The 27,684-nt window shown below is 41.2% G+C and overlaps 1 protein-coding gene across 8 annotated transcripts in view; it reads left to right on the top strand.

Moving 5' to 3' along the window:
- AFF3 (ALF transcription elongation factor 3) overlaps positions 1 to 27,684 on the top strand; it is a 602,210-nt gene that overhangs the window by 398,345 nt on the left and 176,181 nt on the right. For all 8 annotated transcript variants that reach the window (XM_055122984.1, XM_055122987.1, XM_055122986.1 and 5 more), the window contains one exon: positions 25,264 to 25,315. In XM_055122984.1, coding sequence (XP_054978959.1) covers positions 25,264 to 25,315 — 52 coding nt within the window. The remainder of the gene's footprint in view (positions 1 to 25,263; positions 25,316 to 27,684) is intronic.

Here is a 27,684-nt window from a genome sequence, read left to right as displayed (position 1 = left end):
CCCAGTACATGGTCTATTTTAGAAAATGTTCCGTGTGCACTGGAAAAGAATGTGTATTCTTTCTTTTGGGGGTGTAAGGCCCTGTATAGGTCTATTAGGCCTCTCTCTTCAATTTCTTCTTTCAGAGTCAGTGTTTCCTTGTTGAGTTTTGTTCTTGTCGATCTATCTAGAGGCGATAAGGCCATATTGAAGTCTCCGACTACTATTGTGCTGTTAGTGATGTCCTCTTTGAAGTCTGCTAGGAGTTGTTTTAAATATTTAGCTGGTCGCTCATTAGGTGCATATATGTTTAAGAGTGTGATTTCTTCCTGTTGAACATATCCCTTGATAAACAGAAAATGACCTTCGCTGTCCCTTTTAATCTTTTTCAACCTGAAATCTATGTTGTCGGATATTAGGATGGCCACTCCAGCTTTTTTACGGGGGTTGTTTGCTTGCAGGATTGTTTTCCATCCTTTGACTTTGAGTCTATGTTTACTCTGTTTGTTCAGGTGTGTTTCTTGCAGGCAGCAGAATGATGGGTTTAATTTCTGGATCCATTTTGCCACTCTGTGTCTCTTGATGGGTGCATTTAGGCCGTTGACGTTGAGAGAGATTATTGTGATAGGATTTTGTGTCATATTTCTGTGGTATTTGTTGTTTTTATGTGGCTCCACCTTGTCTTACAGTAGCCCCTTGAGACCTTCTTTCAAGTTTGGTTTTGAGTCTATGAAGGACCTGAGCTGTTGTTTATCCGAGAAGTAGTGTATGGTTCCTTCGAGTTTGAGTGAGAGTTTAGCCGGATAAAGTATTCTTGGTGAGGCATTCATTTCGTTGAGTCTTTTCACTATGTCCCACCATTGTCTTCGGGCTCGGAGGGTTTCCTCTGACAGGTCTGCTGTAAATCTGAGGGGTGCTCCTTTGTATGTAATTTCCTTCTTTGACCTTGCTGCTTGCAGAATTGTGTCTCTATCCATAGCATCCGTCATTCTGACTATGATATGCCTTGGAGTCTTTTTATTCGGGTCTCTTTTTGCTGGTACTCTTCGGACTCCTTGTATCTGGATGCCTGCCTTCTCCAGCTCTGGGAATTTCTTAGCAATGATGTCTTTGACTGTGTTTTTTTCATTGGGGTTGCTTCCCTGTTGTTCTGGTACTCCAATGATTCTTATGTTGTTCCTCTTGAAGTCATCCCCCAGGGCTCTGATTCGCTCTATAGCCATTTTGAGGTCTTTGGCCATGATTTGTTGTTGTCTATAAGCTTTCTGCAGCTCATCTTCCAGGTCGCTGATTCTTTCTTCAGCTGTAGTCATTCTACTGTTGAGGGCATCTAGTGAGATTTTTATTTCATCTACCGATTGCTTTATTTGTGAGATTTCCGTTCGAAGATTTGAAATTTCTGCTCTCATTTCTGCTCTCATTTCTTCCTGAATTTTCTTGGTAGACCATTCCAGCGCTTCATTCATCTCCTCCCTTAGTTTATTGGATGTCTGTTCCATGGTTGCTTGGAGTAGGTCGACTCTCCTCCAGATCTCCTCTCTAAATTGTTTATCTGAGAGGTCATAGATGTGAGTAGCCCCCATTGATATTTCTGGGATTTTTTCTTCTCCCTCTCTTGGTGGAGGGTATTTTCGCTGCTTCTTCATATTGTTAAGGAAGTATAGAGCTGGAGCTCTGTAGTTATTTGTTCCTTTTTCCTTCTTGTGGAAAGAAGGTTTTCTGATCGTGCTAAACTTCCCTTATTAACTGAGAGCTTTTATAGTATCAGACTAAGCTAATGGCTATTTTGTGTGTTAGAGATTGCAAAAGTGAATTTTCAAAAACATACAAGTACTGATTGAGCTGAGGTAACAAAGAATAACTGCGGCCGCGTTAGCGGCCGCCGCTCTGAGAGGAGGCCACGCCCACTTTTAGACCACGCCCACTAGCATGCAGGACACGCCCCCAGTGTCTTCCTGCGAGGGCGGGCCGCAGTTAGGGGGCCCGGGGAGGAGCCGGGGCGCAGAGGACACGGGCTGGGGTGGCTGGAAGGTCTCGGGGAGTCCAGGCGGCGGGAAGCGGGGCGCGGGAGGGCGTGGCCGAGGGTCCGGGAAGGTACCTGAGAGGGCGGGCCGCAGTTAGGGGGCCCGGGGAGGAGCCGGGGCGCAGAGGACACGGGCTGGGGTGGCTGGAAGGTCTCGGGGAGTCCAGGCGGCGGGAAGCGGGGCGCGGGAGGGCGTGGCCGAGGGTCCGGGAAGGTACCTGAGAGGGCGGGCCGCAGTTAGGGGGCCCGGGGAGGAGCCGGGGCGCAGAGGACACGGGCTGGGGTGGCTGGAAGAACATCTGTTCTTCTTTTGGGGGCAGAAGTCTGGCACTTCCATGGTTGTTGGAGGTTCAGTAACTCAGCACACCAATCCATATGGTAACACTCTCACAACCGTGTGACCTCAGCTGCAAAAGAGAAGAAAGGGGGCGGGTAAAGCAAAGGGCAGGGAAAGAGGAGAAGAAAGAAGGAAGGGAAAAGAGGGGTGCAACAGAGCTCAGTTGAGCTCTTAGCTGAGAACTGATACCTGAATAGGAGTAACAGTTTCTAAGAGATAATTCTGAACTTTTAAAATGGACCTTCAAACTTTTTTGAAAGACCTTGAGTTTTTCTCAAGAAAGAAATAAAAATGTTGCACACCCAGAATAAAACCGTTCCTATTTTTGTTTGGGACAGGAGATGTCAGGCATCTCAACATACTCCAAACCCTAAATGAAACCATTCCATTCATATGCTTTGTGCATCTTCTAAGAACCCTACACCAGTGCTTCCTTAGAAGAAAGAAATTTTAGGACAAAAGATGGTGTACTGATACAGGAAATCCACATGTTACATTTGTAACAAACCTGCCATCTTAAAAAATATAAACAAATACCCAGTGAGCACCAAAGAAAACTATTCCCGAGTATATTTAATGTATTCACAGAATAGAAGGAAAAGTTTTCAAGTGTTATGATCTTAAGGAAGATTTGAAGTGGTATTAAAGAAAAGAGAATAAATTTACTGGGGGAAAGTTACAAAGCAAATGTATATTTGAGAACTAAAAATATGCTCAATAATATTTTCAAGTGTAAGAGAAACGGCAAATTAGAGCTAATGTCTAGGGGTCTGAGAGATAAAGGCGGTGCTTTGTGTGTGATTTGAGGTAAATGACCGGCAGCTCTAAGTCACCAAGCCCAAGGACTGAAGCTTAAAGTTCACAGAACCAGATAAAGTGCCAATAAAGTAGATATAGCCAGATAAACTTGGCACCCACCAAGTTCCCCAAGCAACAAGGAAAAGGGAGTTTAGTCTGAGGTCTGGAATAAAAGATTGAAAATATTTTTTCCTAAACATTAAGCAAAACAACAGATGGAAAATATGAAAGGAAATTAAGATATATGAGCAATTAATCAGAGTTGAAAGGTCAGAACCCAGATAATGGGAATTCCAGACAAAGGTAACAAAGCAAATGGAAAAGAGTAAGAGGAGGAGAATTCTGCCTCCGGGTCAAGCTCGGAAGGTCCAGAGCCTTGCTTTGTCCCATGGGACACAGGTAAACCTCAGCGGCACAGGAAACAATCATATCTGACAAAACTGGCTGAGTGTGTGCACACCAGATGAATGAGGAGACCGCCAGTCTTTCTCCATCGTCAGTTGTTGCCTGAATGCTTTCTGCAGCTCATCTTGAAGCTCTTGATTCTGTCTTCAGCTAATGTCATTAGACTGTTGAGGGGACCCACTGAGTTTCTTCATTTCACCTACCAAATTCTTTACTAGTGACATTCTGTTTGTAGCTTCTATTTCTGCTCTCATTTCTTTGTCTTTTATTGGCTGTCCGTACCACTGTTTCTTTGAGCTCATTAAACACCCATGCCATGTGACTTCTGAATTCTTTAGCAGAGAGATTACGTACATGGGTATTCCCCATTGAGGCTTCAGGGTGCTTGTCCTCATCCCCAACCCTGCCCAAGGAGGCGGGAAGCAACGCCTCCCCTCAACAGCTGCAGCTCTAGGCCCATTGCTTGAACAAGCTCCCAGCACCTGCAGTTGGTTTTCCTTTGTTTTTAATTTATTTTTTTAATTGAATCATTGTGAGATACACAGTTATAAGGTTGTTTATGATTGGGTTTCAGTCATGCAATGTTCCAACACCTGTCCCTCCTCCAGCATCCATTTCCCACCACCAGTGTCCCCCGGTTCCCACCTGTGTTAGGCCTGAGGCCCAGGACCATGCCCTGCAGTGATATGGTATCAGGAATTGAACGGGGTTGCCCACATTCACAGTAACTCCCATCCTACCTCTTCAGCCTCCAGAGACAGCTTCTGAGCCCCCAGGCACAGCATAGAAAGCCAAGGAAACACACTCCAGCTCCCTGAGACGGGCCTGAGCCTCCTGCAGTTCTGACTCAGTAGCAGGCTGTGGCCTGGCATGCATCCCCTTGGGAACTCTGCTGCAGAGGCTGCTCTCTGATGTCCCTCTTAAAGCAGCTCACACTGTCCTCCTGCTAGCCACAGAGTCATATCATAAACACACATCGCAGGAAGGGGCTTCCCAGCGCCTGAGTCAGGCACGCTGAGATCCTCTTTGGACCCTTACAAGTCCTCATGCTCCCTAAGCTACTGGGGTGCTATAAACACACTGACCACTTGAACAGTTGCAAAGCGTGAGGGCAATTGCAGAGTTGAATGGGAATATTCATCCTGCTCCAGGCCATTTCTTCAAATCTGGCTGAGGTAGATTATATCTACTGTGTAGAGAACAGTGAGTCTCCAGGAAAGTGGAAAAACAAGAACAATTTTCCAAATGAAACATCCAGATAAAGCCTTAGAAAAGAACGTAAAGAAAATAATCACGAATGATTTATCTGCCAAAGTGTTCAAAATAGTGGTCACAAAGTGTCTTTAAGTGGATGGCTCAAAGTGTCTTTAAATCAAAGTATTTGACATCATGCTTTTAAAATGAATAAAATATCATGTGATCATCTTGATAGATACAAAAATATGGCAGAGCTCAACTTCAGTTTATGATAAAAAAAAGTTAATAAAATGGATATATATGTAGCATCCTCAGTATAGTTGAAGCTTTGTTTGACAAATCCACAGCTCAGAGTAAACTGGATGGTGTAAAACTGAAAACTCTTTCTCTAAGTACACAAACAAGAAAAGGATGCCCACACTTGCCACCTTTATTTATCAAGGAAGACCCAGCCAGAGCAATTAAGGAAAAGAATAAAAACCTCCAAATTGGAAAGATAGAAATGAAACTGCCATTACTTGTAGATTTTACTGTACAGGGAATTTATATACACACATATTAAAAAAATCAAAATTCCTGAATGAGTCCAGCACAATTACAGGTTACAAAACCAGTATATTCAAATATGCTGCACTTCTATACACAAATCTAGGATCAGAAAGAAATATGAAAAGAGTTCAATTTGCAGTTACACCAAAAAGAATAAGATCCTTAGTGATTAATTTAAACAATTAAATAAAGATGTATGTACTGAAAACTAAAAGACACTTGGAAAAAAGTTTTAAAAAGACAGAGAAATTAAAAGATATCCCATGTTCATGGAATGAAAAAATCAATATTTTTAAATTTTCAATACTACGAAAAATGAGTAGCAAATTTTAAATTCCAATGGTGCTTCTTTTTTTTTTTTTTTTGCTTTTTGGGTCACACCCAGCAATGCACAGGGGTCACTCCTGGCTTATGCACTCAGGAATCACCCCTGGCGGTGCTCAGGGGACCATATGGGATGCTGAGATTTGAACCCGGGTCGGCCGCGTGCAAGGCAAATGCCCTACCCGCTATGCTATCACTCCAGCCCCCCAATGGTGCTTCTTACAGAAAAATACCCCTAAAATTTATGTGAACCCAGAAAAGATGTCTAATACTTAAATCAATCTTTAGAAAGAAAAAACAAAATCATAATTCCTGATTTGAACTATTTTACAAATCTTTGGTCATAAAAGTATGGCATTTGCATAAAAATCATATATATATATTACTGGAACAAAATGGGCAATTAATTATTCCATCTATGGCCAATTAATATGCAATAAAATGCTAAGAACCCATTATGGGAAAAGGAATTTCTCTTCCATGGTGTTAGGATACAGGAACAGTCATATGCAAACACATTAAATTGTATTCCTATCAACTTACAAGCAAAATCTCGCAGAAAATGGATTAATTCATTAAATATCATACCAATGGCATATCCAATACACACAGGTAGCTTGCCAGGCCCGAACTCGGGTCAGCCGCATGAAAGGTGAACGCCCAACCACTGTGCTATCGCTCCAGACCAATAAGTCTCTCAGTGAGAGACGTTACTGGTGCCCACTCAAACAAACCAGTGAACAACGGGATGACAGTGACAGTGACAGATCATATCTAAAAACATAAGGCTTTAGAAGAAAATAAGCTCTGTAAGCCCCGTTACCTCAGTTTCTGTGGAATTTCTTCGAATTTGACACCAAAAACCTGGGCAACAAAAGTAAAAATAGAACATCTGCCTTGAACCAAATAAGTCTGTACTACAAATGAAATTATCAATAAAATGAAAAGAATACCTACCAGGTGTGAAAAAGTTTCTGAAAATCATATCTGATTAATAATTTTAAATCTAACTAGAATTCTAGAAAAAAATAAGTAGAAAAGTATTAGATGAGATAGTGGCTAAAATGTTTCCAGAATTGAAAGACAGCCACAGATTTAAGAAATCTAATGACTGTTCAGCATAATGACAGATATTATTAATGATAAATAAAATAAAATATGGCCACAATAGACACATTATAGTTAAACTGTGAATTATAAAGAAAGAACATTCTTAAAAAAATCCTTTAATAACTCCAAAGAAGCAACAATTAAACTTCTGGGCAGCTTTTTGGCTCCTGAGGCATGAGCGACTGTTGGTAAAATTGTAGCTTCACTTTTTTTTTTTTGTATGTAGAAAGTGACAATGTGGTTTTGAAGCTTATTTAATTGAATAAAGGGGCACGAATAGCTCAGACATTCTGGAAGAAAACAAGATCAGTTCCTTGCCTTACAAATATGTAGTGTAACTAGAAAAAATCTGGAAACAGTCCAAGAACAGATGACTGGATAAAGAAACTGTGGTGCATAAATGGGGCTGGAGCGATAGTACAGCAGGAAAGATATTGGCCTCACATGCTGCTGACCCAAGTTTGATCAGGGTTTTTAGGTGTGACCTAAAAACAGCAAGGGGGAAAAAAAGGTAAAGAAACTGTGATACACAAACACAGTAGAATACTATTTGGCCATAAGAAAAGATGAAATTCTGCAATTTGCTGCTGCACAAAAGAATATCATGCTGTTCCAAGCATTCCTCAGGAAGGAAGAAAGGACCCACATAGATAGCTTGACTTCACTACTCAAGACCCTAGAAAAGGACCAGAAAAAGGACCCCAAACCAGACCGAAGGAAAGAAATAATAAAAATTAGAGCAGAAATTAATGACATCGAAACCAAAAAAACAATCCGAAAGATCAATGAAACAAAGAGTTGGTTCTTTGAGGAAATAAATAAGATTGATAAACCGCTAGCAAGTCTCACAAAGAAAGAAAGAGAGAAAACTCTAATAAATCGAATCAGAAATGAAAAGGGGGACATCATAACAGAAACCAGTGAGATTCAAAAGATCATTAGAGACTACTTTGAAGGTCTTTACGCCACAAAAAAGGAGAACCTAAAAGAAATGGATGGATTCCTTGATTCCTACAATCTCCCAACACTGAAGAAAGAAGACCTGGAATACCTGAATAGACCCATCAATGTTAAGGAAATTGAAACGGTAATCAAAAACCTCCCCAAAAACAAAAGCCCAGGCCCAGATGGTTTCACTGGCGAATTCTTCCAAACATTTAAAGAAGACCTATTGCCTGTTTTCCTCAAACTTTTCCAGGAAATTGAAAAAACAGGAACTCTCCCAAACAGTTTCTATGAAACACATATCTCCCTAATACCAAAAGCAAACAAAGACACCACTAAGAAAGAAAATTACAGACCAATTTCCCTGATGAACACCGATGCGAAGATCCTCAACAAAATACTAGCAAATAGGATCCAACAACTCATCAAAAAGATCATACATCATGACCAAGTGGGATTCATCCCAAGGATGCAAGAATGGTTTAACATTCGGAAATCAATCAACATAATCCAGCATATCAACAAAAGCAAAGATAAAAACCATATGATCATATCAATAGATGCAGAGAAAGCATTTGACAAGATCCAACATCCTTTCATGATGAAAACCCTTGCCAAAATGGGGTTGGGAGGAACTTTCCTCAAGATAGTCGAAGCCATCTATCACAAGCCTACGGCAAGCATTATCCTCAACGGGGAAAAACTAAGGGCCTTTCCTCTGAGATCAGGCACAAGACAAGGATGCCCACTCTAACCACTCCTCTTCAATATAGTACTGGAAGTACTTGCGATAGCTATTAGACAAGAAAAAGAGATTAAGGGCATCCAGATAGGAAGGGAAGAAATCAAACTCTCACTATTTGCAGACGACATGATACTATATCTAGAGAAGCCTAAAACCTCTACTAAGAAACTCTTAGAAACAATAGACTTATACAGTAAAGTTGCAGGCTACAAAATCAATACCCAAAAATCCATGGCCTTCATATATGCAAACAATGAGGCAGAGGAAAGGGACATGAAAAAAGCAATCCCATTCACAATCGTGCCCCAGAAAATCAAGTACCTTGGAATCAGCTTAACCAAGGAAGTAAAAGACCTTTACAAAGAAAACTACATAACACTACTCCATGAAATCAAAGAGGACATGAGGAAATGGAAACATATACCCTGCTCGTGGATAGGGAGAATCAATGTTGTCAAAATGGCAATACTCCCTAAAGCAATATACAGATTCAATGCGATCCCTATAAATATACCCATGACACTCTTCAAAGAAATGGATCAAGCAATCCTAAAATTCATATGAAATAACAAACGTCCAAGGATAGCTAAAACAATTCTTGGGAAAAAGATGATGGGAGGCATCACCATCCCCAACCTCAAACTTTACTACAAAGCAGTAACAATTAAAACAGCATGCTACTGGAACAAAGGCAGAGCTGTAGACCAATGGAACAGGGTGGAATATCCCTACACACAACCCCAAATGTATGACCATCTAATCTTTGATAAGGGAGCAAGAGATGTGAAGTGGAGCAAGGAAAGCCTCTTTAACAAATGGTGCTGGCACAACTGGACAACCACATGCAAAAAAATGGGTTTAGACCTTGACCTGACACCATGCACAAAAGTCAGATCAAAATGGATTAAAGACCTCAACATTAGACCACAAACCATAAGGTACATTGAAGACAAGGTCGGCAAAACCCTCCACGATATTGAAGATAAAGGTATCTTCAAAGGTGACACGGAACTAAGCAATCTAGTAAAAACAGAGATCAACAAATGGGACTACATTAAACTAAAAAGCTTCTGCACCGCAAGAGATACAGTGACCAGAATACAAAGACTATCCACAGAATGGGAAAGGATATTTACACAATACCCATCAGATAAGGGGTTGATATCAATGGTATATAAAGCACTGGTTGAGCTCTACAAGAAGAAAACATCCAACCCCATCAAAAAATGGGGCAAAGAAATGAACAGAAACTTTACCAAGGAAGAAATACGAATGGCCAAAAGGCACATGAAAAAGTGTTCTACATCACTAATCATCAGAGAGATGCAGATCAAAACAACCATGAGATACCACCTCACACCACAGAGACTAGCACACATCCAAAAGAACAAAAGCAACCGCTGTTGGAGAGGATGTGGGGAGAAAGGGACCCTTCTTCACTGCTGGTGGGAATGCCGACTGGTTCAGCCCTTCTGGAAAACAATTTGGACGACTCTCAAAAAATTAGATATTGAATTCCCATTTGACCCAGCAATACCACTGCTGGGAATATATCCCAGAGAGGCAAAAAAGTACAATCGAAACAACATCTGCACATGTATGTTCATCGCAGCACTGTTTACAATAGCCAGAATCTGGAAAAAACCCGAATGCCCCAGAACGGATGACTGGTTGAGGAAACTTTGGTACATCTATACAATGGAATACTATGCAGCTGTTAGAAAAAAGGAGGTCAAGAATTTTGTAGTTAAGTGGATGGGCATGAAAAGTTTCATGCTGAGTGAAATGAGTCAGATAGAGAGAGACAGACATAGAAAGATTGCACTCATCTATGGTATATAGAATAACAGAGTGGGAGACTAACACCCAAGAACTGTAGAAATAAGTACCAGGAGGTTGACTCCATGGCTTCGAGGCTGGCCTCACGTTCCGGGGAAAGGTCAACTCAGAGAAGCGATCACCAACTACATTGTAGTCGAAGGCCATGTGGGGGAAGAGAGTTGCGGGCTGAATGAGGGCTAGAGACTGAGCACAGCGGCCACTCAACACCTTTATTGCAAACCACAACAGCTAATTAGAGAGAGAAAACAGAAGGGAATGCCTTGCCACAGTGGCAGGGTGGGGTGGGGGGGAGATGGGATTGGGGAGGGTGGGAGGGACACTGGGTTTACGGGTGGTGGAAAATGGGCACTGGTGAAGGGATGGGTTCCCGAACTTTGTATGAGGGAAATATAAGCACAAAAGTGTATAAATCTGTAACTGTACCCTCACGGTGATTCTCTAATTAAAAATAAATAAATTTAAAAAAAAAAAAAAAACAATTTGGACGACTCTTAAAAAATTAGATATTGAATTCCCATTTGACCCAGCAATACCACTGCTGGGAATATATCCCAGAGAGGCAAAAAAGTACAATCGAAACAACATCTGCACATGTATGTTCATCGCAGCACTGTTTACAATAGCCAGAATCTGGAAAAAACCCGAATGCCCCAGAACGGATGACTGGTTGAGGAAACTTTGGTACATCTATACAATGGAATACTATGCAGCTGTTAGAAAAAAGGAGGTCAAGAATTTTGTAGTTAAGTGGATGGGCATGAAAAGTTTCATGCTGAGTGAAATGAGTCAGAAAGAGAGAGACAGACATAGAAAGATTGCACTCATCTATGGTATATAGAATAACAGAGTGGGAGACTAACACCCAAGAACTGTAGAAATAAGTACCAGGAGGTTGACCCCATGGCTTCGAGGCTGGCCTCACGTTCCGGGGAAAGGTCAACTCAGAGAAGCGGTCACCAACTACATTGTAGTCGAAGGCCATGTGGGGGAAGGGAGTTGCGGGCTGAATGAGGGCTAGAGACTGAGCACAGCGGCCACTCAACACCTTTATTGCAAACCACAACAGCTAATTAGAGAGAGAGAACAGAAGGGAATGCCTTGCCACAGTGGCAGGGTGGGGTGGGGGGGAGATGGGATTGGGGAGGGTGGGAGGGACACTGGGTTTACGGGTGGTGGAGAATGGGCACTGGTGAAGGGATGGGTTCCCGAACTTTGTATGAGGGAAGTATAAGCACAAAAGTGTATAAATCTGTAACTGTACCCTCACGGTGATTCTCTAATTAAAAATAAATAAATTTAAAAATTAAAAAAAAAAAAAAAAGAATATCATGCTGAGTGAAGTTAGTCAGAAGAAGAGGGACAGACATGGAATGGTGCAGGCGTGAGGGGTGACAGATTCCCAAAGGCAATAGAAACAAAGAACATGAAAACTGGTATTCCTTGGTAGGAAGCATCTAACGGTGGGAGAACAAGAAAGAAAACACTTAAGACAGTGTGGCAGGCGCTGGTCACTCTGGATCAGGGCGCTGAACAGTGATAGAGTGATGTTCATGGACAAGGAAGCACCTGCCCCGAGACGGGGAAGGGAGAGTAAGAACAACAGGCTACACCGGCAAGTAGACACTGTACAGCATTGGCCTGGGAGCCTGGGTGCCTGAAACCCAAACATGAGTGACTCAACAAAAAAATTTTTAAACAAGCATGTAAATATTTTTAGCTAAGTTATAAAGACAGCAGTTCTTTCAAGTAACGAAGCCAAATAATGAGCCCAAAAACAGATTCACAGAAGTTCATGCAAACATGATAGAGCTGATGGCTGAGACCAATGGAGGAGGCAGGCCTCTTGTGAAAGACTGATGAAGGAGGAACCCCTTAAGTCAGAGATTGATGGAGGAGACAGGCCTCGTGTGAGACTGATGGAGGAGGACCCCGTAAGTCAGAGACTGTTGGAGAGGGTGCTCCTCACTTCTGAGGAATACAGAGACTCCTCAGACCCAAGTGTGCGCATTGGAACTACTCACTCTCCAAAGGCACTGGGAAGCGTTCTTAATGTAGTTCTTAAAGATAAAACTGTCAGAGGGAGTCTCAGTCAGCTTACTTTGATACTGAGCACGTGCTTTTTAAAAAATAAAACTAAACTATTTAAAAATCCTGAAAAGTCCCCTCTGGACTGCCGGCCAAGTGGCCGGCACGCCGACCCCAAGCGCCATAGCCGTTCTGTCTTCCGGCTCAGGTGTGTGACACTCCCTCGACCCGCCCTTCCGGACCCAGCCTGCTCCGCGGCCCTGAGCACCCCCGGCTTCTCTCCCCTCCGGACTGCCGGCCAAGTGGCCCGCACACCACCCCCAGCCCCTTGACCGCTGTCGGGTTGTGGGGAAGGGGCGTGGCCTAATCGTCAGGGGCGTGGCCTCTTTACCAGCTGGCCGCTGCTAATGCGGCAGCAGATAGTTTCCTCATCATCTTATCCAAGACTAACATCCTAGCTATTCGCAAGCAGTAGGACAATAAAACACAAGACTTCACAGAAGGATTGAAGGAACATCTCAGTGGGAGACCAGGTTCTACAAGTGGGAAATAAAAAGGCAACCACTATTGACTGAGCCTATCCATAATCCTTTTTCGCAACAAGAGGAAACAGGGATACTCATCTTCAAGGTCCCTCTTTCATACCACTACAACAACATGAAGAAACAGCGAAAATCCCCATTGCAAGCAGAGGACGATCAAAGGAGTCCAGAAACCTCAATTGGCATTTTCTACAAACTTGACCTCTCTGATAAAGAATTCAGAGTTGAAATCCTCAACATGTTCAATGAACTCAATCCAAAGATGGACAGCTTCAAGGAGGACCTGGCAGAAACAATACAACAGACAGCCAACAAAATACGGGAAGAAATGAGAGCAGAAATAAAAAACCTTCAAAAAGAAATGAAGGATTCGGCACATGAAATCAAAAACTCTCTGGCTGCCTCAACAATAGGATGACTGCAGCCGAAGACAGAATCAGTATGCTTGAAGATGAGCTGCAAGAAGCCTACAGGCAACAACAAACCATGGCAAGAAACCTCAAAATAGCTCTAGCCAGAATCAGAGTCCTAGGGGATGATTTCAAGAGGAACAACATTAGAATCATTGGACTACCAGAACCACAGGGAACCAACCCCAACGAAAAAGACACAGTCAAACAAATCATTGCGGAAAACTTCCCAGAGCTAGACAATGTGGGCACCCAGATTCAAGGCACCCGAAGGGTGCCAGCTAAAAGAGACCCTAACAGAAAAACCCCAAGACACATCATAGTTACAATGATGGACGTCATCCAGAGAGACACAATACTGCAAGCAGCAAGGTCCAAGAAGGAAACCGCATACAAAGGAGCACCCCTTAGATTCACAGCAGATCTACCAGAGGAAACCCTCCAAGCCCGAAGGCAATGGTGGGATATAGTGGAAAAAATCAATGAAATTAATGCTTCACCAAGAATACTTTATCCGGCCAAATTCTCATTCAAACTCGAAGGAATCATACACTACTTTGGGGATAAACAACAGCTCAGGAACTTCATAGACTCAAAACCAAACCTAAAAGAAGCACTAAATGGGCTATAGTAAGACAAGAACAACCCCTACGAGCACAACAAACCCTTACACAAAGATGGCACAAAATCCCATAACAATAATCTCCCTTAATTTCAATGGTCTAAATTCACCAATTAAGAGACACAGACTGGCAAAATGGATTCAAAGACTGAAACCAATATTCTGCTGCCTGCAAGAAACACATCTGAATAGCCAGAACAAACACAGACTCAAAGTCAAAGGATGGAAAACAATTCTGCAAGCAAACAACTCCCTCACGAAAGCTGGGGTGGCTTTACTAGTATCGGACAACATAGACTTCAGGTTGAAAAAGATTAGAAGGTATAGTGAAGGCCACTTTTTATTAATCATGGGATATGTACATCAGGAAGAAATCACACTCCTAAACGTCTAGGCACCTATGAGGGACCAGCTAAATACCTACAGCTGTTAAGAGACCTTGAGAAGGACATTGTGAGCAACATAATAGTAGTTGGAGACTTCAACACCGCCCTGTCTCCTCTGGACAGATCAAGATTAAAACTCACCAAGGAAATACTGGCTTTGAAGTAAGAAATAGAAGAGAGAGGGCTAATAGATCTATACAGGGCTTTATATCCCCCAAAAAAGGAATACACATTCTTTTCCAGTGCACATGGAACATTTTCCAGAATAGACCATGTGCTGGGCCACACAACATACCTCAACATAATCAACCAGATAGACATTGTACCAGCTATCTTTTCAGACCATGATGCACTGAAGATAAAAGTTAATCATGGACAAATGCAGAAAACCAAATCAAACACCTGGAAGTTAAATAGCTCGATATTGAACAATGAGTGGGTCAGGAAGGAAATCAAGGAAGAAATCAAAAGGTACCTAGAAACAAATGAGAATGAAGACACAAGCTACCAGAACCTGTGGAACGCAGGTAAAGCCGTTTTAAGGGGAAAATTTATAGCTCTGCAAGCATATCTCAGGAAGGAAGAAAGGCCCCACATAAATAACTTGACTTGACAGCTCAAGACCTTAGAAAAGGACCAACAAAAGGAGCCCAAACTAGGCAGAAGGAAAGAGATAATAAAACTTAGAGCAGAAATTAACGACATGGAAACCCAAAAGACAATCCAAAAGATCAATGAAACCAAGAGCTGGTTCTTCGAGAAAATAAACAAGATTGATAAACCACTAGCAAGACTCACAAAGAAAGAGAGAGAGAGAACCCGTATAAGCCAAATCAGAAATGAAAAGGGGGACATCACAACAGAAACCAATGAAATTCAAAAGATCATCAGAGACTACTTTGAAAGCCTGTATGCCACGAAACAAGAGAACCTAGAAGAAATGGATAAATTCCTCAACTCCTATAATCTCTCAAGACTGAACCAAGAAGACCTGGAGTACCTGAATAGTCCAATTAACATCAAGGAAATTGAAATGGTAATCAAAAGTTTTCCCATAAACAAATGCCCAGGTCCAGACGGATTCACTAGCGAGTTCTTCCAAACATTTAAAGAGGACCTTTTGCCAGTCCTTCTCAAGATTTTCCAGGAAATTGAAGAAACAGAAACCTTCCCAAGCAGTTTCTATGAGGCTCATATCTCCCTAATACCAAAAGCAAACAAAGACACCACAAAAACAGAAAACTACAGGCCAATATCCCTGATGAACACAGATGCGAAGATTCTCAACAAACTATTAGCAAATAGAATTCAACAACTCATTAAAAAGATCATACACCATGATCAAGTGGAATTCATCCCAGGGATGCAAGGATGATTTAACATCCAGAAATCAATCAACATAATCCATCATATCAACAAAAGAAAAGATAAAAATCATATAATCATATGAAGAGATGCAGAGAAAGCATTTGACAAGATCCAGCACCCGTTTATGATGAAAACGCTCGCCAAAATGGGTATAGAAGGGACCTTCCTCAATATAGTCAAAGCCGTTTATCACAAGCCTATGGCAAGCATTGTCTTCAATGGGGAAAAACTAAGAGCCTTCCCTCTGAGAACAGGGATGAAACAAGGATGCCCACTCTCTCCACTTCTGTTCAATATAGTACTGGAAGTACTTGCAATAGCGATTAGGCAAGAAAAAGATATTAAGGGCATTCAGATAGGAAAGGAAGAAATCAAACTCTCACTATTCGCAGATGATATGATACTATACCTAGAGAACCCTAAAACCTCTACCAAGAAACTCCTAGAAACAATAGACTCATATAGTAAAGTTGAAGGCTATAGAATAAATACCCAAAAGTCCATGGCTTTCCTATATGCAAATAATGAGAGAGAAGAAAGTGGCATGAGAAAAGCAATCCCATTCACAATTGCGCCTCAAAAATTCAAGTACCTCGGAATCAGCTTAACTAAGGAGGTAAAGGACTTGTATAATGAAAACTACAAAACGCTACTTCAGGAAATAAAAGAGGACATGAGGAAATGGAAAGACATCCCCTGCTCATGGATTGGAAGAATTAATATTGTCAAAATGGCAATTCTCCCCAAAGCATTGTACAAATTCAATGCGATCCCTATAGGGATACCCTTGACATTCTTCAAAGAAATGGAGCAAGCACTCCTGAAATTCATATGGAACAATAAGCCCCCACGAATAGCTAAAGCAATTCTTGGGAAAAAGAAAATGGGAGGAATCAACCTCCCCAACTTCCAACTCTACTACAAAGCGGTAGTCATTAAAACAGCATGGTACTGGAACAAAGGCAGAGCTGCAGACCAATGGAACGGGGTTGAATACTCTGACACCCCCCCCCAATATATGATCATCTAATCTTTGATAAGGGAGCAAGAAATGTGAAGTGGAGCAAGGAAAGCATGTTTAACAAATTGTGCTGGCAAAACTAATGGCTACATGCAAAAAAATGGGCTTAGACCTCCATCTATCACCATGTACAAAAATCAGATCAAAATGGATTAAAGACCTCAACATCAGACCAGATTCCCTAAGGTACATTGAAGACAAGGTCGGCAAAACCCTCCACGACATTGAAGCCAAAGGTATCTTCAAAGCTGACACGCCACTGGCCAAGCAAGTGAAAACAAAGATAAATGGGACTATCTCAAATTAAGAAGCTTCTGCACCTCAAAAGAAACAGTGAACAAAATACAAAGACAATTTACAGAATGGGAAAGGATATTTACGCAGTACCTGTCCGATAAAGGGTTGATAACAAGGATATACAATGCATTGGTTGAACTCCACAAGAAGAAAGCTGCCAACCCAATCAAAAAATGGGGTGATGAAATGGACAGAAACTTTCCCAAAGAAGAAATCCAAATGGCTGAGAGGCACATAAGAAAATGTTCAACATCACTAATCATCAGGGAGATGCAGATCAAAATAACAATGAGATATCATCTCACACCACAGAGACTGGCCCACATCTCAAATAACAAAAGCAACCAGTGTTGGTGTCGATGTGGGGAGAAAGGGACTCTCCTTCACTGCTGGTGGGAATGCCGACTGGTTCAACCCTTTTGGAAAACAATATGGACGATTCTCAAAAAGTTAGAAATTGAGCTCCCATTTGACCCAGCAATACCACTCCTGGGAATATATCCCAGAGAGGCAAAAAGGTATAGTAGCGATGACATCTGCATTTCCATGTTCATTGCCGCTCTGTTTACAATAGCCACAATATGGAAAAAACCAGAGTGCCCAAAAACAGATGATTGGCTAAAGAAACTCTGGTATATCTACACAATGGAATACTACGTAGCTGTCAGAAAACATGAAGTCATGAAATTTGCATATAAGTGGATCAACATGGAAAGTATCATGCTGAGTTAAATGAGTCAGAAAGAAAGAGGCAGACATAGAAAGATCGCACTCATACGTGGAATATAAAGTAGCTGAGAGGTACAAGCTTACAATGTTGCCATTTCTGGCAGACATTTCTCTGGACTTAGTTACTAAAATACTGAAATACAGAAATCCAAAACTGTGTGGCTGCTAGTGTGGCCTCCTGACCTCATATCTCTTCATTCTCAGCAATGGAAAACAAATTACCAAATGCTTTCTTTTCAGCAGGTCGACCTTACGGGGGAGAAACTCCAAATCAATAATAGTGAATTTTTTGTTGAAATATTGAATGTAATCAAAGTAAAGTGAAAGTAAAGTGAAATTTACCAGTTATACATGCGGGGTGGGGGGCTGGGGAGGTGGGGGGAAGGGAGGAGGTATACCGTGATTCTTGGTAGTGGAATATGTGCACTGGTGAAGGGATGGGTGTTTGAGCATTGTATAACTGAGACTTAAACCTGAAAGCTTTGTAATTTTCCACATGGTGATTCAATAAAAGAATAAAATAAAAAAAAGCCTGGAAAGCAGGAGGTTTGCTCCATGGCTTGGAAGCTGGCCTCAGATGCTATGGGAAAAGGCAGCTCAGATAGAGAAGGGACCACCAAGTAAAGTGTGGTTGGAGGACCCGTTTGGGATGGGAGATGCATGCTGAAAGTAGACTATATATTGAACACGATGGCCACTCAATGCTTCTATTGCAAACCACAACACTCAAAGGGAGAGAGAGAACAAAAAGGAATGCCCTGCCACAGAGGTGGGATGGGGTGAGGGGGGCTGGAGTGGGGGGTAGGAGGGATACTGGGATTATCGGTGGTAGAGAATGAGCACTGGTGAAGGAATGTGTACTCGAGAACTGAATGGCTGAAACACAAGCACGAAAATACATAGATCTGTAACTGTACTCTCACAGTGATTCACTAATTAAAAAAAATAATAAATTTTTAAAAAAGAACTTTCAAAAAAAAGAAAATATTTTCAAAATAAAGATACAAATTTAGCATTATATATTTGTAAAATAACTCTGTGTGCTGTTGGTTTGATAGACGGGATTATTAAGAAGGATAACTTAAGAGGTCAATAATAAAATATGTTTCAGTTACTTTTTAAAAAATAATTAAAAAAAACTAAAATAAAAATCCTGGAAAGCTTTTTATATCTTAAACAAGAAAAGGCAGAAAGTTCCATCAGCCCAGGCCATGGGCTCCCCAATCCTGGAGACTTCCACTGCCTGCACAAGCCCAGCAGAACAGAAATGAAAGGCTGGTCCTGAGGACAAGTTGATTTTTCAACAGTCACCCCGGGACCCACCAGCAGGACAGTTTTTCCCCTGCCCCAACGCTGATCATTGTCAGTGTGCTTCCCAGGCTGTGGTAGCCCTCTCCCTCACGTCCATGATGGCCATCTGGATCCTCAGGTATCAATGATTGTTTAGCTAGCAGTTAGCTGCCTGGCTCTGCACCAAGGGAAGAGAAGGGCCATTACAGTTGCCTCCAGTTCTCTCCTCTTTAACATCAGAACCTGATGTTTCCCAGAATGTGGCTCGTCAACACATCCGGAGTATCCAATTATTTTTCCTCAAAATCTATCGAGAAAATTTTAAAATTCACTCTATAAATTGTTGATTGCTCCTACTAGAAAGAATCCATAATGGTCTTACCTTCTCGGGTGAGGGATTCCCCCTGGTGCTCAGGGCACGGGCTACATGGGGAGGCCTGGGGCTAGGAGGCAGAGGAGTGACCAGACATAACCGGGGCCTCTGGCATGTAAGGCAGCACTGCCCTGGCCACAGTTTGATCTAGCTCCCCAGTCCTTATCTTTCCATCCCAATTCTGCCATTAAAATCTATGCATCCCAACTTTTGTGGCAGGACCAGTTTGCAGCCATATTATCCAAAGGTTCAGACACAAATACAGTTTCAGCTTCTGAAAGAAAATGGAATTCTAAAAATAACTCTTTTGCAGTTAAAGTTTTATTTCTCACAGTGAGCACTGAATAACTTTGCTCTTCTTTTTTAAATTTAATCCCCCTGTCTCATCTCCCTCACCCATCCTCTGCCCTGCCCTCTGCTTCGCAAGCAATTTTAGTTATCGGAGTCAGCTGGCTTGTCTCTGGACTCTGTTCACTCACTTCACTTTTATTGCACACACGTGTGATACAGTTCACTCCGCGTCTTTTTTTCCTACTTCCCTCCATAGTATGTATGGGAAGACACTTTGTCACCTCCCTCGGCCATGGGGGAAAGGGAAGAAACAATCAGAGCCATTTCCTCATCCAGATATTCAAGAAACAGAGTACTCATGCTGGGAAAAGTTACTTGAAACTAATATATATCTAATAATTATGTGACAAACTTTTATCAAGTCAATAAAATGCTTCTAGGAGTTAGAACAGAAGAAACACTATCAAATGAAGTGAAGTGTCTGCTTTGTCAGAAATGAAGAGGAAGGTCACAGAAGTGCAGGGACCAAATATCTTCCCCATTGGTACTTGGAAAATGCAAACCCCACAATAAGTTTACATTTCACATTATTAGAAGAAGCATTATAGTGGAATACTAAGTGAACCTGGAGATCAGTTTGTGTTTCCCTAGTAAAGATGATGTAGCACACCTCCCAGCCAGATTTCTAGTAAGTGCCCAGATAGGGCGTGTGTGGCTGCGGTGCTTGGTCTTCCATAGCTTTGTAAACGCCCATAAGAAGAAATGATATAGTCTCACCCTGTTCATGAAAGAGGTTAAATTCAGGAAAAGCAAAGGAGCATTTTATTTACTTAAGTCATAGCTATGTGTGTCTGTGTGTTGAGGGGGCTGGGGGATATTTGGTGGTTATTGGAGGAAAGGGGAAAGGGGTGAAAGAAGTTGGGAGAGCGAATCACAATGTGGGGTGCCCTGCGACTTTGGATGAGCGATGCAAACCTTTGCACATATAGAGCTGTGAAGCTGGACTTACAAAATACTAAGGAATTGTAAACCACCGGTAAATCACTACAATTTTTAAGAAAGGGAATATTTTATTTACCAATAAGTAAATTGGTGGAGAAAAATTTTCAGAGAAGAAAGAGAATGATAAGCAGATTGTCCACCCCCAAACTGCTGGGGCAACAGCAAGATGCCGACAAGGCTTCTGGGTTATTTCTTGGTACTGTCCCAACATTTTCCGTCCCTGAAGTGGTTTGCACAGTTTGCTTGCTTTATTTTTTAAAGATATGTGTGTGGGGTATGTGTGTGTCTATATGGATTATATCCTTTTATTTCAAAAGATATTTAAGACACATATACATGCTCCATTTAGCTTAAGAAAAATATAACCTTTCTTTAAGATTAACCTGTTGCATTAAAAAAAATAAGAATGTGAGTGCAGGGTCTAGGATGTGGTTTCCATGGCAACAGAGATGGTTATGTGGTTTATGCTCTGAGGCTTATCCCTGTCATCCCTCAGACATACTCAGGCATACCCCACGGACCCTCATTCATTAAAACTAAAAAACTCAACTTTTTTAAATGAATGAGAGTGCATTTGATATACGTTCTGGAAACACTTGCCTTCTTTCAGATTTCCTGACATTTGTACAGGTCTCACTCTGTTTTTGTCCTTTAGTGACATACATATAGTGTCATAATTTTATAAATGATTTAGCATTTATAATATTTCTGATTGGCCACTAGGCACATCCAAATCAAATAATTAAATTAACATAATAGCACAGCGGTAGAGTGTTTGCCTTGCCTGCAGCTGACCCGGGTTCGATTCCTCTGCCCCTCTCAGAGAGCTGGGCAAGCTACCAAGAGTGTTTCACCTGCATGGGAGAGCCTGGAAAGCTACCCATGCCGTATTGAATATGCTAAAAACAGTAACAAACAAGTCTCACAATGAAGATGTTACTGGTGCCTGCTCGAGCAAATCAATGAGCAATGGGATGACTGTGATACAGTGATACTGAAGATGATTCCTTAATAATTACCAAAATGATATAAAGATATTTTACACCTTAGATTTGTAAAAGGACTGTTTATAGCAGTGCAGAATTGTATATGATAGGGGGAAAGGCAGGAGGGAAGACTGGAATGATGAGTTTCATCATTCGACATAGTATTTTACCTCAGAAGTCAATTAATAAAGATAAAGAAGATTAAATTTACTTAAAGTTATAGATACTGGAGGCACTAAAAAGTAATAATATACCTAATAGAATTGTAAGGAGCAATGTGATAGTATATTAAATGTCTTCCCTCTCATCTCTCATAGCAGAAATCATTAGCCCTGTCTAAAGATGATACATATAGAAATAAATATGTTACTATGTTACTTAGAGTAATGGTAGAACTAACAGAATTTAATACAGATTTTCTACCTTTACTGTTTAAAAATATTTTGACCATGTAAATGAATTCCTTTTATTGCAAAGAAGAATTGTTAATATTTTAAGACTTCCCTGGGTCACAGAATCCAGACAGGTGCCAGTCTCTGCTTCCATTTAAAAACTTCCATAGTATAGAGGAATAGGTGAGGGACTCTTTAGATTTATGTTGCTAGACTATCCAAGGCAAAAAAGTCCTCAGTATATTTGTTGTAATAGAGATGGAAATATTGTATGTCAAACCATAATGCCCAAAAGGAGAGAAAGACAGAGAGATGGGGGGGGGCGAGTGGGGAAGGATGGGGGAAAAGAGGAAGAGAGAGACAGAGACAGAGAGGAAGAGGAAAAGTGTCTGTCATAGAGATAGGCTGGGGGAGCAGGAGTGGCAAGAGGGAAACGGGGAAACATGGACACTGGTGGAGGGACGGGTGTTGGAACACTGTATGACTGAAATCCCATCATGAACAGCTCTGTAGCTGTGTATCTCACGTGACTCAATTTTTTAAAAAGGGAAAAGAAAAAAACTGAAATGGAGATATTCTAGATTTTTATGTGACCAATTGAAGGCACCAAGTTGCTTCATACCCACAGTCATATGTGCATCTCAGAGAAGGTTCCTCACATTCACCACTGGGATAAAGACGGGTCATCAGAAGACACATGCTAACATCTCGACAGTTTACAACTGTCTGAGACACCATTCGATTTATGGCGAGTGTCAAGTTGAAAATACACATACAATATACTTAAATGCTTTTACATTCAGTGTAAATATACATGTGTGCAGAGAGTCCTTCCTTTGGCTCATTCACCCCCTCTTCCTCTCTAATTTTATTGCCACGTGCCAGATGATCACACTGCACCAGTGCAAGTTTCCTCCTCAAGGGAGCCCTGTAGTGTCCACCATGAAGAAAGATGAAATACCCGGGATAAGCCAAGCCCTGTCTTCTTTGCTGACTCCAGGGAAAGATCTCCTGAGCACCCAACTGAAAAAAACACATACTGAAAATCTGTAGCTTACATTCATGATTTTCCCTGGGGTTGTGGGGAAAAAAAAACTCTTAATGACGCAGACATTGAAAGGAATGTTTCAAGTTAACTTCAGAAATTGCATCACCTGAAGTCTCTAGGTGTTGGGTAGAATTTTGCATTTTATTTCCTTTCTCAGTAGAACAACAACAAAAATAGATTTAGTCTGTGTCTCCATGTTGAGCTTCCTTCAGCCCAGAAAGGTCCATTCATTGCCAGCCTGTGGGTGCAGACTGCTCACAGATGCCTCCATGGCCCACTGTGGCCTTCGTCTTCATCAGAACCTATTCTGTTTGCCCGGTTGCCACAACATAAGTGCTGCTAAGAGCGTAGCTAATCAGCCACGGCCCTGCCCGTGTGCTGGCGCAGCCCACGACACCAGCCGCCCCACAGCCCACGTGCACTAAGGCCCTGTCCTCTCTACCTGCGGGTTATTTGGCAGCGTTGTTGGTCAAGGTAAAACAGATTTATTCAGACATCCAAGCGATGTCTTCATTGATATTACTGATTTCCTGGTTTGGGACATAATTGGAAATGTTTACTGCTGTTTCACAGGCTTGATTAGGATTGTACGTGGTGTGATGACTAGGGAAGGGAACCGGTTTCTCCAGATCAAAGGGGGGAAAGATCAATGTGTTGGATTAAGCCTCCATTGACTTTTACATAATGCAGGGGTTACAACTCTCCACTCGGAATTCTGGCAGCATTTGTGCTTCCTCAGTGGAAACATGATTCTGCAGAGTACTAAATTAGGTTCTTCCCAGCTCTCAAGCCAGTTGACAAGACCTCCATGTCTCCTAAATGAACACAATACAGACCTGGCCAGGAGGACAAAACATGATATAGATCTACAAGCTTTAAAGCAAGTTAGTTAATCTGCTGGCCCTGCTTTGACATCAGTGTGGTTTCATGTGTGATGGGACCCTTGTCTGAAAAGTGTTACAGAAGCAGTTAAACCAATTTACACTGTGGCATCTTAACCTAGAGACTCCAGGGTTTCTGGTACCGTGTAGATAGGTGTTAGTTAGCAGAGGTAGATGTATGCTCGCTGTGCATAGCTTCTCTTTTTCTCACGACTGTTTAACTTCTTGCAATGAAAAGAGAAGGTCTGGTTTGCTTTTGAGTTTGGCTTGGACAATGTCTCTCAAATGTCATCATCATGTAAGCTTGGGGATCATTCCTGACACTAGGTGACCACCAACTAATGTGGACAGGGGGCAAAGGGCTTGTCCAGTGCGCAGATTTGGGTCTCTAAACAGTGGAGGAGGTGTGTATGACGGGATGCTCGAGACCTCCAGGCCAGGCTTGAAAGTGCGAAGCAAGTTATATCACCTTCAAGCTCAACTTTCAAACCCACATCTCTCTTGGGGGTTCATTCAGTCCTTTGCTCTGCAGAACCATCACTGTCACCGCTAATTCTCACTCTCTGTTCTGACCCTTCCCTTTCCATCTCCTGACCCAAGGAAATCAAAAGAAGCACCTCAAACATGAGAACGTGCAGCTCAAACTGTTTGTGGTCAAGGATCAAGAATTGTATTATGTTTATTGCAAGCGGAATCTGCCCTTTGAAACTACAAAGAGAACTGGTTCCAGACTCCCTTGATTAAAACCCGTTAAATGCACAATGACCACAGGCCACAGAAACATCTCTTGAGAAGGCCTCTCAGAGGGTCAGGAATCGGTTCTGGTTTACAACTTACTCTGCTGTAACTCAGAGCCCTTGATGGAATGCAACTCTCTGGGATCTTGGAACCTCTAATGTAACCTTCATGTTTTGTAAAATCCTCCAAGTTCCGACGCAGTCTGACTTAGTTTGGCTTGTATTAGCAGAAGGGGTCAAAGTTCAGAATGTCTTACATGTAGAATGCTAATGGGTTTGTTTCCTTAAAACTTTCTGTAAAGTGAAGTGGAAGGAAACAGGTTTCATCTGTAAGATATTCATCTTCTGGCAGGGCCTCTCTGCTCTGGGCTCTGGTTGTTTGCAAGCAGCTCCTTCATACCTACTCACAGCTAGCTGCCTGGGCAAATGCATTACAAAGAAACTATTTTCTGAATCTGATTCTCTGACAAAAAAAAGGATATTTTAAAAGCCTCCCACTGCACATTTTGAAAGATTGTTAATAGGAACATGGAAATATATTTACTCTCTCTTAAATCTTAAGGACTCTAACACTCATATGTGGGTTTTTTTTTCTGCTTCCTTTTTAAGAGAAATGTGATGCTGAGCCAGGGAGTCCAGACAATGGGACGTCCAATACATCGTAAGTCTCCTTGCTGTTTCTCTCTGAGATGACTGTTCTCTAAAATGCTGGGAATGTGGACAGGGCAAGAACCTTGTAAAAATCCTAAGAATGACAGAAGGAAGCCATTGTGCTTCTTTTTCTCATGATAAAGTCCTTTTTAAATATTTTGAGGAACTGATGCATTTTTAATTCTTTCTCATGCTTTATCACAGTAATCTTGAAATGAAGTACTCCTCTTTAAAAAGTAGCAGTGTAATGAGATTTAAGAGTGTGTCCAGGGAGAGGGAGGGAAAGAGGGAAGCCCTATCTGGTTTGTTGGGAGATTTTCAACAGTGACATAAATAATTGCCAAAGTTTTCTCATGGAGTCCATCCTACACACTTGTGAAGCACCAGTGTCATTTTAAAAACCTTCCATTTGTACTTCAACTCTGAATTAAGGAAAAAACAAAAACCATAATCGTAACTCTCTCAAATCAGGACAGTCTTCTAGGTATTTTTAATTGATAATTATTTTTTAATTAGAGAAAGGCTTATATTTCATATTATCTTTACCTGTTTCAAGAAATCCTAATTTGTTCTTAATGATTAATTTGATGCCAAATATATGAGCTATATATTAATTATGCACTAACAAGTTATTTTTGCTTGACAAGAAATTTTGTTTCCTAAAATTCTTATCACTTCTAGGGATTAGATGTATTTTATTATAAAAGTTAGTTAATTTATATGTGGATGAGTGCTTTAATTATTAACTATTTAAAATTATTTTTTAAATTTTTAAAAATTCTATTGAATCACCGTGAGAGAGTTACAAGCTTTCATGTTTGGGTTACAATCTCACAATGATCAAACACCCATCGCTCCACCAGTGCACATTCCCCACCACCAATATCCCAGGTATACCCCCCTTTCCCACCCTCCCCCTGCCTCTAAGGCAGACAATGTTCCCCATACTCTCTCTCTACTTTTGGGCATTATAGCTTGCAACACAGACACTGAGAGGTCATCATGTTTGGTCCATTATCTACTTTCTTTTTTGTGTTGAAATATGGAATGTAACCAAGGTAAAGAGAAAATGAAGTGAAATTTATCAGTTATGCAGGCAGGGGCAGGGGGTGGGGGGTGGGAGGTATACTGGGGTTTTTGATGGTGGAATATGGGCACTGGTGAAGGGATGGGTGTTTGAGCATTGTATAACTGAGACATAAGCCTGAGAACTTTGTAACCTCCCACATGGTTATTCAATAAAATAAATAATTTTTAAAAAGAAAGTAAATATTTTAAATTATTTTATTAAGAACATAACTGACAGCTTGTTATAAAAATGTTATTGAGCATCTTAATTTTGTTCAACCACTATTTCTCAGTCTAGTGAGATCCTTAAGCTCACATAACCTTTTGAAAGTTTATGATTTTGTTTATATTAAAATATTTTACTGGGATGGTGAGCTAGGACAGCAGGTAGGGCACTTGCTTTGCATGCAGCTGACCTGAGTTCGATCTCTGGCATCCCATATGGTCCTCCGAGCACCAGCAGGAGTGATTCCTGAGTGCAGGGCCAGGAGTAACCCCCTAAGCACTGCCAGAGTGATCCAAAACAACAACAATTAAAATGTCCTAAAAGTTGTAAGTAGCTCCACTGTTATAATGGCATAATGACTGTGACTGAATTTAAGTGTTTAAAATATTACTAATTTCTTATACTATAAAAATATAATAGAAAAAGAGTGTTAATGCCATCTGGAGGTATTGTCAAGAACTGAAAGGGTAGAGTCACTTTTAAAAATTAGTCCTTTGAGTAACATTTGACGTCATAAAAATTTATGCCAATAAAATGTAAGCTTTTTCCAAGTTATATATTTTAGAAGTAACTTTAGAAAAAGTGGTAATTTTAGAAATTGTTTTTTGTAAATATTCATTAACAAAAATATTTTTAAGTATTTGAAACAAAACTACGAAATATATTGGAAAACTGCTACTAGCCTGCATTGATTTTCAGAAATACAAAAGCTATATTTGACAGACACCAGTGTTCCACATCAAGGTAGTATCCACATCATGTTCCTTGTTTGGTTGAGGGTTAGCTTTCCTTGGGTCTATTATATAATATTCCCTCATGAGTCTTTATTTTTTTCCCTCATGAGTCTTTAAATAGCCAATTTTTAAAGAATACTAGTTATGCATCTTTTTTTAAAAAAGCTTAGTAAGCCGTCCAACAAGGACTTAATGTCCCCATGGTGAGATACACGTTTTCACAAATTTTCTTCTACGGAAATATATTTTGGCCATTCTGTTAGCCAAAAAATAGTTAGTGGTAAAAGCAACATAAAATAAATCATTGTGGGCCTGCTATGGGGGGAGACCTGAAGGGTGCATGGGAAAAAT

Source organism: Sorex araneus, chromosome X (genome assembly GCF_027595985.1).
Source record: "Sorex araneus isolate mSorAra2 chromosome X, mSorAra2.pri, whole genome shotgun sequence".
Lineage (NCBI taxonomy): Eukaryota > Metazoa > Chordata > Mammalia > Eulipotyphla > Soricidae > Sorex > Sorex araneus.
This window is presented reverse-complemented; position numbering and strand designations above follow the sequence as displayed.